The sequence below is a fragment of the Thamnophis elegans genome, chromosome 11 (genome assembly GCF_009769535.1).
Source record: "Thamnophis elegans isolate rThaEle1 chromosome 11, rThaEle1.pri, whole genome shotgun sequence".
In the NCBI taxonomy this organism is placed as follows: domain Eukaryota; kingdom Metazoa; phylum Chordata; class Lepidosauria; order Squamata; family Colubridae; genus Thamnophis; species Thamnophis elegans.
Window position 1 is genome coordinate 31,136,294 of NC_045551.1, and position 13,475 is coordinate 31,149,768.

A 13,475-nucleotide genomic window follows, 5' to 3' on the forward strand; every position below is an offset into this window, starting at 1 on the left:
TTATGTTGCTAAGTGAGAAATTTGTTGTGTGTTTTGTCCCATTTTACGACTTTGCTTGCCACATATGTTAAGTGAATAACTGCAATTGTCACTTGTTAAATTAGTAAGATGGTAGTTAAGTTAAGTGAATCTGGCTTTCCACATTGACTTTGCTCGTCTGAAGGTAGCAAAAGATGTTCATATGACCCTAGGATATTGCAACCGTCATAAATATGAACCATTTGTCAAGCATCCAAATGTAAATTACATGACCATGGGAATGCTACAATGGTCGTAAGTGTGTAAAATGGTCAGAAGTCACTTTTTTCAGTGCCGTTGTAACTTCAAGCGGTCACTAAACAAACTGTTGTAAGTTGAAGACTACCTGTATAGTATAGCAGACTTGTGCTGAACGAAGAAAAACACACAAATAATCTTACAGAAGCATTTAAGTGTTATGGGGCACCTAGCTTTCCTAGAACTAATATAAAGTGTGTCAGTCATATGAAGCCTTTTGGGAAAAAAAGCAAAGTATAGCTGTTGTGGCTCAGCAGGAGCCGTTGGAGCTGCTGATGGATTCCGATGGCAAGGAATCCTATGAGTCTGCTATGGAAGATGTGGAGGACCCTGGGCAGGGTTCAGACTCAGAGCAGGGACCAGAGAGGCTGGTTGGCCACCAGGAGGTGCCTGAGGCATGGAGCAGTGGGGAAGATCAAAGGGAGTTTGTCCCTGACGCCAGGCAACAGAGGACGGAGAAACGGAGGCAGCAGTTACGGAGACAAACTCATAAAAGATAATCCAGCCCAGGTGGTTGTGGCTTGGCCCCTCCCAAGTGAGTATATAAGAAGAGACTTTGGGAGGAGTCCTTTTGCAGGACACAACTGTTCATAACAATCTGGAGAAGCTCTTGTTTGTATTGTATCTCTTGTCTGTGGGAGTCTGGGTTGCTGCCAACTTCTTGCCTGTGAGTCGTGTTTGGGCTTTCAGCCAACAGGATTGTAATTGCTGTGAATAAAGCGTGGCTAACAGTGAGCCTGTGTCAGCGTTAATCACCGAATGGTGGGGGGTAAGAACAATAGCTATGTTAGGTTTGCAGCATATGCTCCATTTGTAATACTTTGTTACATTTCCAAAATCCTGAAATATTTATTTTATTTTTTAACCTACAAAGAGAGCCTTTAACAGACTGCTTAAGGGATGTTGATCTTATTCCACCCTTTAACCGCACGCTTCTGGAAGTTACCTTTGGAAAGTTGTATTCGTGGGCTGTTCAAAATGTTAGAAACATTTTGCTTGATGCTAATAGCAGATTTAAAGAATTAGGTGAGTCCTTCCAGGTATTTACTCTCTGTTTTGATTTATTAAAACCTATTGGTGTTATTTGCATGAATTTGTATGATAGTGCAAACTGTAATTGAAATTTTGAAGTATGGTTGCCAGTTATGTCTTGTAGGATATCCGATAAGCTTCCTTTTCTTTTGATAATATAACAGACATGGAGAGGGAAGTGTCATGAGCCATACAGATTTGTATCTGTTGCCTTTTTCAGTAGCTTCTGAGTTATTTAGACACTTTTATTAAATAAACAGAAATAGAAGATCTGCACTGATATATCCTGAAGCCTTAATAACTGACTCCTTGTTTGGGAATTTGGTTGGTTTTTATGTTTGAGTACTGTGGACTCATGGACAGGGGTGGGTTTCGACCGGTTCGCACCGGTCCCTGCGATCCGGTTGGTCGCCGAACCCGGAAGTAAGTAACTTCCAGGAACGGCGAAGCCCCCCCCACGCGCGCCCGCACACCCACGCCCGCTCCTTACCCGGTTTTTACGAATTCTGCGCTTCCACGCATGCGCAGAACGCATACAGCCCCTGCGCGATCCTCCAGGAGCAGCTGGAGCATCGCGCAGACGCTAGTACGCACGTGCGCGCTGCGTGCGTGCACGCGCGCGCCGCGTGTGTGCGCGAGGACGCTGCCGGCCTCGTTCCAACCGAACCGGTTGGAACGGGGCGAGAAACCCACCCCTGCTCATGGACCATAATATTATTTATATCTGCATTGTCTATTGAGATAAAAGTTATTAGAGGAATCTTATATATGTATGTGTGTGTTTTGGAGTTTCTAGTGTATTTTCTGCAACCAGAAAAGCAACTTCAGGCAAAATAAAAGTAAAAATCTTTTGGCAGAAGTATTTTGTAGGTCATTTATTTAAGCTAATAAATATCTTGGTTTTTTCCCCACTTTTCACCTAGGGATCCAGCCTGTTCCTCTGCAGACTATAACCAATGAGAATCCTGCAGGACCAAGTCTTGGAACTGTCCCACAAGGACGTTTTTTATTGGTCATGCTTAACATGTTAACTTTACAACATGGTGCAAATACCTTGAATCTTCTTCTCAATTCTGGCATGTTGGCATTAATGCAAACCACACTGAGGCTAATAGGTATTGCAGATCTGTCTTCCTCTGGTTTTTCCCTCCCCTGCTCAGAACTTAGAAAAAATTAAAATGTCTTTTCCATTGTTTCCTGACTATTTTTTGGAAACATTTTAATGGTTTTAGAATTTATCAAGGGCTAAATGCAAGGTTTGTATATCTCAATAAATCTATTGTTGAATTAGGACCTAGCTCCGATAATGTGGAAGAAGATATGATTGCTGCATCCCGGGGTGTTTCTGCTACAGTCCTAGAAGAGTCCAGGAAGGAAAGCACTCCAGTTCAGCTTCCTGTTTCAGGACCAGAATTGGCAGCCATGATGAAGATTGGCACTAGAGTGATGAGAGGAGTAGATTGGAAGTGGGGTGACCAGGTATGATCTTTGTCAGTGTTGCACCTATTTGCTTTGTATCTGCCAAGAGTTATGGCATAAAAGTGTAATAAACAAACATACCAATTGAATTTGAATTTAATCTTGGTTGTTGTATATTTTAAACATTTCTGCTTTTCTAAGGATGGGCCTCCTCCAGGTTTGGGACGGGTAATTGGAGAACTGGGTGAAGATGGTTGGATCCGAGTGCAGTGGGACACTGGCAGTACCAATTCTTACCGGATGGGAAAAGAGGGGAAGTATGATCTGAAGCTAGCCGAACCACCTCCTGCTTCACAACCTGCAACTGAAGATTCTGACACCGAAGATGATTCTGGTAAGAAAGTTTGGAGATGAGGTCACTGGCATTTTAGTATCTACATATTCTATGGTGAGAATGGATGGAATTACATCACATTTTCTTCTGCCCTCTCTCTTTTTTCAATCAAAAGACTCAAAATATTAAAAGAAAACACTTGGTAATATGGGAAGGGAAGGAAGGAAGAGGGAGGGAGGGAGGGAGGGAGGGAGGGAGGGAGGGAGGGAGGAAGGAAGTAAGTAAGGAAGTAAGGAAGTAAGGAGAATTTCTGCAGCTCATTGCCACAAACTCAGTGGGGAAGCCAAAAGGAAAGTGGACGTTGCTCTCATTGATATTTTCTCATCCTGTGGTCATTCTGTTTCTCTGTTTAGGTAAGAAAAATATATTTAAAAGGATGATTCGATGGATCTTAGGTTGTCTAGTGTTCTATTATCTTCTTTGAAGCTATTAGTATAGGGTGATATATTAGTATATTCACATTGTAATGTGAATCAAAAGCTTTTATCATTTATCTTTCTGCTCCTAATGTTTCAAAGACATGTTTCAAAGACATGAGAGTTCTTTCAGTTTGCTTTTCTTTGTTATTTGCACTAGCAGTGTTAGCTATTCTTTCTGAATTGTGTTTGTTTTGACATTCATGATAAAATAAATTGAATAGTCTATCTTCTTTTGTGATTAACACATCTATTCTTGTGGAAACACTGTGATGTTTATACTGCTCATAACTAAAATACTAAGCTTATATTATTGACTTTATGTAGAGTGACTGAAAATGAGGGAACTGAAATTACAATTAACCTTGTTTTCAGTAATTTACTATGACTCTTGTTTTAGAAGGAGAACACACTGAAAAAAATCTCCATCCTACTTCCATGATGCTGACCAGCACTGTGAATCTTCTGCAAACACTCTGCCTTTCGGCTGGCCTTCACGCTGAAGTAATGCAGAATGAAGCAACAAGAACTTTGTGTGGATTACTCCGCATGGTGGTAGAAAGTGGCACAACAGAAAAATCATGTAAATCCAGTGTATTATATTCTTGCTTTCTGTTGTATTCACCATCCAAGTATCAGTAAAACAAGAATGTTATGTGTTTATTTGGTTTATTTATTCATCCGAGCACAATCTGATAGAATGATCTAGACAATGACTAACTAATCCACAGATTAAAAAAATTATAATTATAGGTCACGGGATTATAATCTCCCATCCCAGAAATAATAATATCAGTTAATTATATTCAGTCATATTAACTACACAAGCTGCAATTCTGCATAAAAAATAATTTTTTAATGTTTTGAATTTTTCTGAATGAAGACCAGACTGATTTCATGAGGGAGGCTTTTTCAGAGAATAAATACCTCTGAAAAGCAGTGCATTTTAGCTTTTTCCCTTTACTTCCTAGAAGAGGAGAGTTACTGGTTGTTTTGCCCGACATGACCAAATACAGGTCAAGCTTGTACTGTAGGTAACTAAATGACAAATCATTAGGGACTTTGTATGTCTAAACTTGTGCCTGGAAGCCTACTAAAAACCAGTGCAGAACTCAAAGCACAAGTATAATGTGACTCCACCAGCAGCTGCCAATTAATAGGTGGGCTACTGCATTTTGGATCACTATAGTTTCTGAGTAACTTTTAAAGGCAAGAGAATGATTCAGAAGTTTAGTCAGTTCATAAATTATCGTGCCTTATATGTTCATCCTTTACAGAATGAAAGGTCTTTGGTGTAACCTCCTTTTTAATGCTTATTTTTTATAATTGTTTGTTAGAGGATTTTTGGTTTAGATACATTACAGTAAAGTAAAATTAAATATAGAACAAGGTGGTTTTGAAAACTAAAACCAGGTAGGATTGAATCTAATTGGTTTCCCTCTCCAGTCATAAGAAAAAGGGAAGAAGTCTCCTCCCTTTTAAGGCCCATATTCCTCATCTTTATACAAGCAGAGAGCAGGGAGCAATAGGAATTTCTACCGTGTAATCAGAAATATGATTACACCAATGTTGATTACTAAGTCTTTGTTAATTTATTTGCAGCTTTTATGCCAAATACATTAGTTAACAAAGAGCAACACCGGAGCTGGTGTACCCTGGGATTCATCCGAAGTATAGCACTGATGCCTCAAATGTGCAGCACTCTTAGTACATCACAATGGATAACGCTGCTAATGAAAATTGTAGAGGGACATGACTCATTCACTGCGGCATCTCTCCAACGACAGGTAACAGTATTTAATGTTTTAATGATCAGTGGTAGATTCATGGTAGAGTTTTAAAGCTGTCTTTTATAGCTTTGTTATAATTTAGAAGCAGGTGTCTTAGAAGATCAGCATGAATATGTAGTGTGGCTTTGTCCCTATATCTACTATAGAAACGAAAGAGTCATGAGAACTGGGACAGATTGGACCTAAAAGTATTGGTCAAGAGTGCTCAAGACATGGGAAAGATATATAGCTATAGACACTGGATCCCTCTCTGTTTAGGAACAGGTATTTTGTCTTCCAAAAACTTTTTGGAAAATCTGAGAGAATTATAAGCATGTGCCATGGCAGACCTTCTTTTCAAAGAATAAATAGGGGGAGGGAATACTCATAGCATGTTGCTATACCACATTTTGAAAACTGACCATGACACACACACTCTCTCTCTCTCTCTCTCTCTCTCTCTCTCTCTCTCTTTCTCTCGAGCGCAAGCTTGTTCGTTCCCATTCAGACCCTAACAGACTCCAGGCACTGGCACATCACTTCTACCGCTTCACTGAGTTGGCATGGGGCGGACAGATACAATTGTGTATCGTCCGCGTATTGATGGTAGTTAATCCCGTGCCACCGTATGATCTCACCCAGCGGCTTCATGTAGATGTTAAATAGGAGGGGGGACAGGACCGAGACCTCTGCCCCCCAACCAACACCGACTGCAACCTGTCCAAGAGGTAGGAGGAGAACCACCGAAGAACGGTGCCTCCCACTCCCACCTCCCGCAACCATCGCAGAAGGATACCATAGTTGATGGTATCGAAGGCTGCTGAGAGGTCAAGGAGCACCAGGATAGAGGACTGACCCCTATCCGTGGCTCACCAGAGATCATCGATCAGCGCAACCAAAGCAGTTTCCGTGCTGTAACCAGGCCTGAAACCGGACTGAAAGGGATCCAGATAATCGGTTTCATCCAAGGACCGTTGGAGTTGAGAGGCCACCATTTTCTCAACAACCTTCCCTACAAAGGGAAGGTTGGAGACTGGACAATAGTTGCTCAAGATGGCTGGGTCCAAAGACGGTTTCTTCAGGAGGGGTCTCACCACTGCATCCTTTAGGAGGAGCGGGAAGGATCCCTCCTGGAGGGAGGTATTAATTATCATTTGGATCCAGCCACGTGTCACCTCCCTGCTGGTCAAAACCAGCCAGGAGGGGCACGGGTCCAGTATACAAGTGGAGGCGCTCACCACTCCCATGGCCTTGTCCACTTCCTCAGGTGTGACAAGTTGAAACTCAGTCCATAAACTCCGCTCAAGACCTTCCCCCGATACCTCGGCTGGTACTGTGCAATTGGAGTCCAGGTCTGTCCGAATCCGAGCGACTTTATCCGTTAAATACTGAACAAATTCCTCAGGTCTACCTTGTAAAGGTTCATCCGCATCCCTCCCTTTCAGGAGGGAGCGGGTTATCCTAATCAAGGCGGCTGGGCGCGATTCAGCGGATGCAATAAGAGCGGCAAAATGCGAACATTTTGCCGCCCGTATTGCCACGAGATAGGTTCTGATATAGGCTCTCATCAGTGCTCGGTCTGACTCAGATTTACTGGCCCTCCAGCAGCGCTCTAGGCGTCTCTTTTGACGCTTCATCTCCCGGAGTTCCTCGGTAAACCAAGGAGCCCTCCTGGATCCGCTACCTCGGAGAGGCCACAAAGGTGCAATCCGGTTTAGAGTCTCCGTCGCCGCTGTATTCCAAGCAGCGACTAAGGACTCAACCGGACTGTGGACGAGAGTGTCAGGTATCACCCCAAGCGCCATCTGAAAACCCATGGGATCCATCAGACGTCTGGGGCGGAACCACCTAATTGGTTCCTCCTCCCTACGGTGGGGGATTGGTTTCCGAAAGTCAAGCCTCAGTAGGAAGTGATCAGACCATGACAAGGGCAAGATCTTAATACCCCTCAACGCTAGATCACGCCTCCACTGCTCCGAGAGGAATACGAGGTCAAGTGTGTGACCCGCTGAATGAGTCGGACCCTGGATTAATTAGGTCAAGTCCATGGCTGTCATGGAAGCCATGAACTCCTGCGCCCCATCAGAGCATTCGCCAAGCGTAGGCAGGTTGAAATCCCCCAGCACCATAAGCCTGGGGAACTCTACCGCCAGCTCAGCAACCGACTCGAGGAGCGAGGAGAGGGCTGCTGCAACGCTGTTGGGAGGTAGGTATGTTAGCAGCAAGCCCACTTGACCCCCAAGGTCCAACTTTAACAACAAGGACTCACATCCGATAAGCTCTGGAGCAGGGATCCTACGAGGAACTAATGATCTTCGGACGATGATGGCCACTCCCCCACCCCTTTCCTGGGGTCGCGGCTGGTGGAGCACCTGAAATCCCTCTGGGCACATTTCAGTGAGGGGGACTCCTCCCTCCGGGCCCAGCCAGGTTTCAGTAATACATGCCAGATCTGCCCCATCATCTAATATTAGGTCCCGGACGAGGGGAGCTTTATGAACCACAGACCTGGCATTTAGCAACAACAGCCTGAGACCAGGGCCCTGACAATTCTCGCCATCTGGCCCTGGAGTGGAACTAACAGGGCTGGAAGGGGGGATCGCTGTGACATAGCTGACCTCCTTCCCCGGTAATGGCTAGCCCTGAAGTTCCCGTCATACTTGCCCCTCCCAATAGTGACCACAATGCTCCGGCCCACCCCTGCAACTGTAGACCCCACTTCCCCTCTCACGGCCTCCGCTCCTTCCGGTAGGCAATTTATACCAGTCATTCTAGGATGGGAGATAGACCTGGGCACCCCTACCACTTCTGCAATCGCACTCAGTGGAGGAGGCACCAGGTTATGATCCCAATCCTAACATATATACACAAGCACTCACCCATACAGTCCCCACAGAGTCAGTTAAAACACAAAAACTACAACAATAATAAGATTTAAAAGTGGGTACAGACATCAAACAGGCACACCATCCACACCACATTCATAAAAATTAGCAGAGCACTGCGCAAGTGCGATTTAAAACAACGATGATATAAAGGGAAAAGGGAAAAGGGAGAGCTGCTCCGCTCCTCTCCCTTCCACAAGTCCCAGGAAGACACCCAAGGCCAAAAGTCCGTATTGTGCTAAATGGTTGTGGCTGGAGGGGGGCAAGGCGTAAACGCCAGATGTTAGAAGAGCAACAGCTTCGCAGTCCCACACCCTCCAGATCCGAGGCCAGGGGGTCCAAAGTCAGGGGGTGGCTGGAACAAATCAAGAAGGGGGAAGGGAAAGCGCCAGTTATTAGGACGTCAAATCTCCACCCCTGGAACTGCCATCCTCTATCATCCTTTATGTGTGCAGGAAGAACAAGATGAAAATGTGGCCAGCATTTTGATTGAAATGGAAAATCTATTCCTAGAGTCAGTGAACTCAGTAGGGTTTATGATATATCCATATCCTTTCTGAAAACTGAAGAGAAACAGTTTAGCTTTGCAAGGATCTCTTCTAATGTTCTTGTTCCCTCGTATATGGCATAAGTTGGGTTAAATAAACATAGCTCTAGCATAGCAGTAACCTAAAAATACATATCTGAGGATAAAAACTATTCAGATCAGTGAGGTGTCCTGCATTAATTTAAGCATGTACTGTATACGTTTGTATGCTGACTCCAGATGGGTACAAGCAGTCTCTCTTTTAGGAAAGTGTGTATAGTAACATGATTTAATGTATGGATGCATTGGAACTTTAATTAATTTTACAAATGGACTGTTTTGTTTTAAAGCCATTATTTTTAATAATTAGTGCACATTTCTTTTTTCTGCTGTTTCATTGTTTTAGATCCTTGCTGTGCACTTATTACAAGCAGTGCTTCCTTCCTGGGATAAAACGGAAAGGTCACGGGATATGAAATTCCTTGTGGAAAAATTATTTGGGTTTTTGGGTAGCTTGCTGACTACATGTTCTTCAGATATCCCACTGCTCAGAGGTAAGAAAATATTTTGTCTTCATTGATACAGTTTTTGGTCCATTCATCCTTCATGGATGTAGCTTTATCTTAGCTTTCTTTCATTTCTTTTATACTGTGTTTGTTTGCAGAATCTACTCTGAGGAGGAGGAAAGCTAGGCCTCAGGCCTCCCTGACTGCAACTCACAGCAGTACTTTAGCTGAAGAGATTGTTGCTCTATTGAGGACTTTGCATTCATTGAGCCAGTGGAATGGACTCATAAACAAGTATATCAACTCTCAGCTAACCTCCATCACCCACATCTTTGCAGGAAAAGAGTCAGAAGGGGTAGTTCCCACATCTTTACAATCAACTCATTTGTTGTTTTTAAAAAGAAAGCAATTAATTTAGTCAATTACACTTTTTTCAATTAGCACTGCAATGAACTTTTAAAATTCTTTCTTAAACATTAAATTTGCCTTAATATGCCATATGTGCATTGATTTTTATGTGCAAAAATATTTAAATTTATATATGTATGTGTATATATCCTGCTAAGGGAAATGCTCCTTGTAGTTTAACTAGATTGTAATCATTTTTACCAGGCTACTTTGGAAGACTGTTTTCCTGGTTCTGAGACTCCAGAAGTGGGAGGCCTGATGGCTGTTTTGGCAGTTATTGGTGGAATAGACAGCCGGCTGCGGTTAGGTGGCCAAGTAGTTCATGATGAATTTGGAGAAGGCACGGTGACAAGGATTACTCCAAAAGGAAAAATCACAGTGCAATTTTATGAAATGAGAACCTGCAGAGTTTGTCCTTTTAGTCAACTAAAACCAGTGAGTGTCTTAAGCGATGTTAGGATATTAAGAACAAGCAAATTGATAATTAACATACTGGTAGTACTTGGGAAATGTTGTGGATAAGAAGCAGAAGTGTATGTATCCTGAAACACAGGTTATGACTTTCCTTTAAATCCTGAACCTCTTGAAATGATCTTGCTGCTTTGAGAAGATAGCGGTACTGACATGATATTTGTAATTTCACTGACAGCTTTAAGTCTATTGTGAAAATTTTTAGTCCATCTTCCCATTTTGTTTCATTTTTATGTTACATCAAATTTGTAGCAAAATAGCTTTAAGACCTGAGAACGGCATTTTCCGAAATCTACATGTATATGTGACCCAATAGCTTTCTTTTTGAGAAAAAAAAGATTTTGCTGGATATACCATGGGTTTCTTCTTTCTAGGCATGAGACATAGTTATTTCTGATGAAAATAAATAAATCTTGCTGTCTAAACTATAATGAAATTACATTGATAGCATTCTTTGTATTTCCCCTTAGGTGCCTGTGGTTCCATTTAACGTGAATAACTTACCCTTCACTGAACCCATGCTTTCTGTCTGGGCTCAGTTGGTAAATCTGGCTGGCAGTAAAATAGAAAAACAAAGGATGAAGACTCCCAACCAGGGCCTTTCTGGTATATATTTCTCCAGTTGAAAGTATTCTTCTGTCTAAGATAACAAGAAAGTTAATCTGGAAATAAGAAATGTAGTTTGGCTTGGGTTATTATATTTGGGTTAATATCAGCATTAAACAGAATTACTCAAGGATTAGTTTAAATCAAATTTGGGCAGAAGCCCTTGTGGCTATATCCTCTGTTTGCTCATTTGTAGCTCTTAATCCAAGATCCAGCAAATCATAGACTTGCTCCTTCAGAAGTAGTGCATCTCCAGAACTGATAAGAGTTGATATTTTATGTCAAGGTTTTCTACCTTGTTTGGTAGCTTCAGCCTAGTTCATCCCATCCTGTCCTCAAGCAGCTTCCAGATACTGGGTCAGGAATTAAATTTCATATCCAGATTAGACCAGAATGATGTTGTATAACTGAGTATCAATCGTACAGTGATGGCATCTTACCCCAAACTGACAAGTGACCTTTCCCTGCAGCTGACATGTTAAAAAGGAGTCTTTATTTATAGAGTCACAAAAGTATCCATCAAGCTGACTTATCCTCCCCCATTGATTAAAACTGTTCACCAAGGAAAGGACTGTAGAACAGTCTTACCAATATCTAGTCTAGTCATTACAGTTGGACCACACAAATGTTCCAGAGAATTGTACTAAACACCAGACAAAGGACCTGTTGGGACCAGAAGGATGAACTATCCCCCGTTGAGGTCATCAGCCAGTTACCAATGTTATTTCTGTCCCATGTTCAGTTCTGTAACCTGTGTGAAGGTGGAAAAGGAAAAGATAATTTAAAGTAGCAGTTTCCTACAACACTTTTGTAATCTGAACAGATTTTCAATGAATGAGATTAGAATTGTATTCTTACTCTTTTTAAGGATATTTATTTTAATAATTTTAAAAATCATCTTTAACAAATTTTTGTACTTTCGGCATGAACATTTTCCCTATTAATTTTTGCAGCCCTTGGGTAAAAAACAGAGAACCAGAACAGTCAACATATTTCAGTATTATTCAATTAGAATATAAACTACTCAAGTTCCTATTTTTCTGTTGTAGCACTGCTAACTCAGAAACTCAGATAGAAGGTTTTAAATGGAATTACTTAGTTCTAGGCCTGAAACAAAATATGTTTTCTCTTTCATGTTTATCCCTAATGTTTCCTATCAGTTGTGCTAACAAATGCCTGTAATATATTTTGAACAGGACAAATAGACTTGGATCTCTTGAGATGCCAGCAATTAAAGCTATACATATTAAAAGCAGGCCGTGCTCTGCTTTCTTACCAGGATAAATTAAGGCAGATCTTATCTCAACCAGCAGTACAAGATTCTAGCACAGTTCCCACAGGTAAAATTCCACTTAATCACCTTTTTACAATTTTCACATTTTTTTCATATATTTTTACTGTTTCTACTTAACTAGACAGCATAGTGGAGAGGGAATTGGATTTTCAATGATTAGCTTTTCTTGTTTTTCCTCATGGTAAATAACCTGGCTTAGAATTGTCTAGCAGTATACACTTATCTACAAACATTTATTAATTTTTTTGGAAGCAACAAGCTGTTCCTTTTCAGATATAATGTTTTGTATGTATAGATAGGATCACTAGTTCATTAGTTACCCAAAAATAGATTTGTTGAAATACTAGAGAAATGAGGTAAAAAGAATAGGCTCTTTTTCGCTTATCCATTAAGAGGAACGTGTCTGTTCTTTTAGTGTTAGATATCAGACATATGGGGATCATATATTCCTACAAAGGAGGAAAGAAGAAAATAAACAGATTAGTTAGATTGACACCAGTATTTCAAGCTACATGAGGTATTTCATGTGTTTAGCATTTCAGTATTTCAAGATACTCAGGTAGCCTGAGTATGTTTAATATAATTAAGCAAAATAGATGCCAGGGACATAACATGAGGGACAGAAAGAGGATCCATAGATATTTCTATTTTTTCAGCAATAAAGCAGTCCTTTTTTAGACCTCACTTCGTTTGAATAGTTTAGGAGACATCCATGAGTATTTTCCTTCTTATCCTCAAGAACTGTATGTGATAAGTCTATTTGGCCCTCAGCTTTGTGGCTATCTAAGGATTAGAACTCAGGTCATCTTATTCTCCTGTGTGCTGCTTGGAGAATCCAAGCATGGGTTAACTTTGTCCATTAGCCTAGAGAATGAGTTATGCAAATTGGTGACCACGCCTCCTCTGACTGGATGGGTCAGTTTTTTAACTCAGTCCAGCCAGACGAGACGTATACCAATTTTCTCCAGACTACTGAGACAAATTTTGATTCTGTTTGGATTCTTCAAGTGGATGATTGTGAGACTCGTTATGGAATAGTAAAGGAGAGGCGACAGTTCGCTGTCTGCCCAGTCTTTCCATCTCTTATCCTTTGTGTCAGGTAATTGCTGGCTTTTGCAGCCGCTGCCTTGGGGCTTGGGAGCTGGCTCTTAGAGCCGTTGGATTGGTGCTTGGCGCCAGGCTTTCGAGCCCGTAGTTGCCTTTTTGGGCTTGGCGAATGGGCTTCCGCAACAAGGCTTCTCGCCGATAATTCCGCTGCCGCGCCTAAAGCTTTCCGGCCACTTCGGATGCCCGGGAGATTCCCGCTGTTCGTGGCGTGGTTCATCCGGAAACAGCTGTGTATCGCCCGCCGTTCGCGGCACGGTTTATCCGGCTTCTCGGCTACTGAGCGCGATGTGAGTGCGCCGCCATTGCCGCCAGCTCGCTCCACGCTGTGAAGCTTCAGGGCGGCTTGCTAACTGAGGGGCAAGTTTG

At 42.1% G+C, this 13,475-nt stretch overlaps 1 protein-coding gene across 1 annotated transcript in view; it reads left to right on the forward strand.

Annotated features, from left to right (window-relative positions):
* HERC2 (HECT and RLD domain containing E3 ubiquitin protein ligase 2) overlaps positions 1 to 13,475 on the forward strand; it is a 140,606-nt gene that overhangs the window by 53,935 nt on the left and 73,196 nt on the right. The window contains 11 exon segments of the mRNA XM_032226699.1: positions 1,151 to 1,302; positions 2,232 to 2,423; positions 2,600 to 2,787; positions 2,929 to 3,121; positions 3,938 to 4,120; positions 5,140 to 5,324; positions 9,124 to 9,271; positions 9,382 to 9,578; positions 9,836 to 10,066; positions 10,573 to 10,708; positions 11,905 to 12,048. Coding sequence (XP_032082590.1) covers positions 1,151 to 1,302; positions 2,232 to 2,423; positions 2,600 to 2,787; positions 2,929 to 3,121; positions 3,938 to 4,120; positions 5,140 to 5,324; positions 9,124 to 9,271; positions 9,382 to 9,578; positions 9,836 to 10,066; positions 10,573 to 10,708; positions 11,905 to 12,048 — 1,949 coding nt within the window.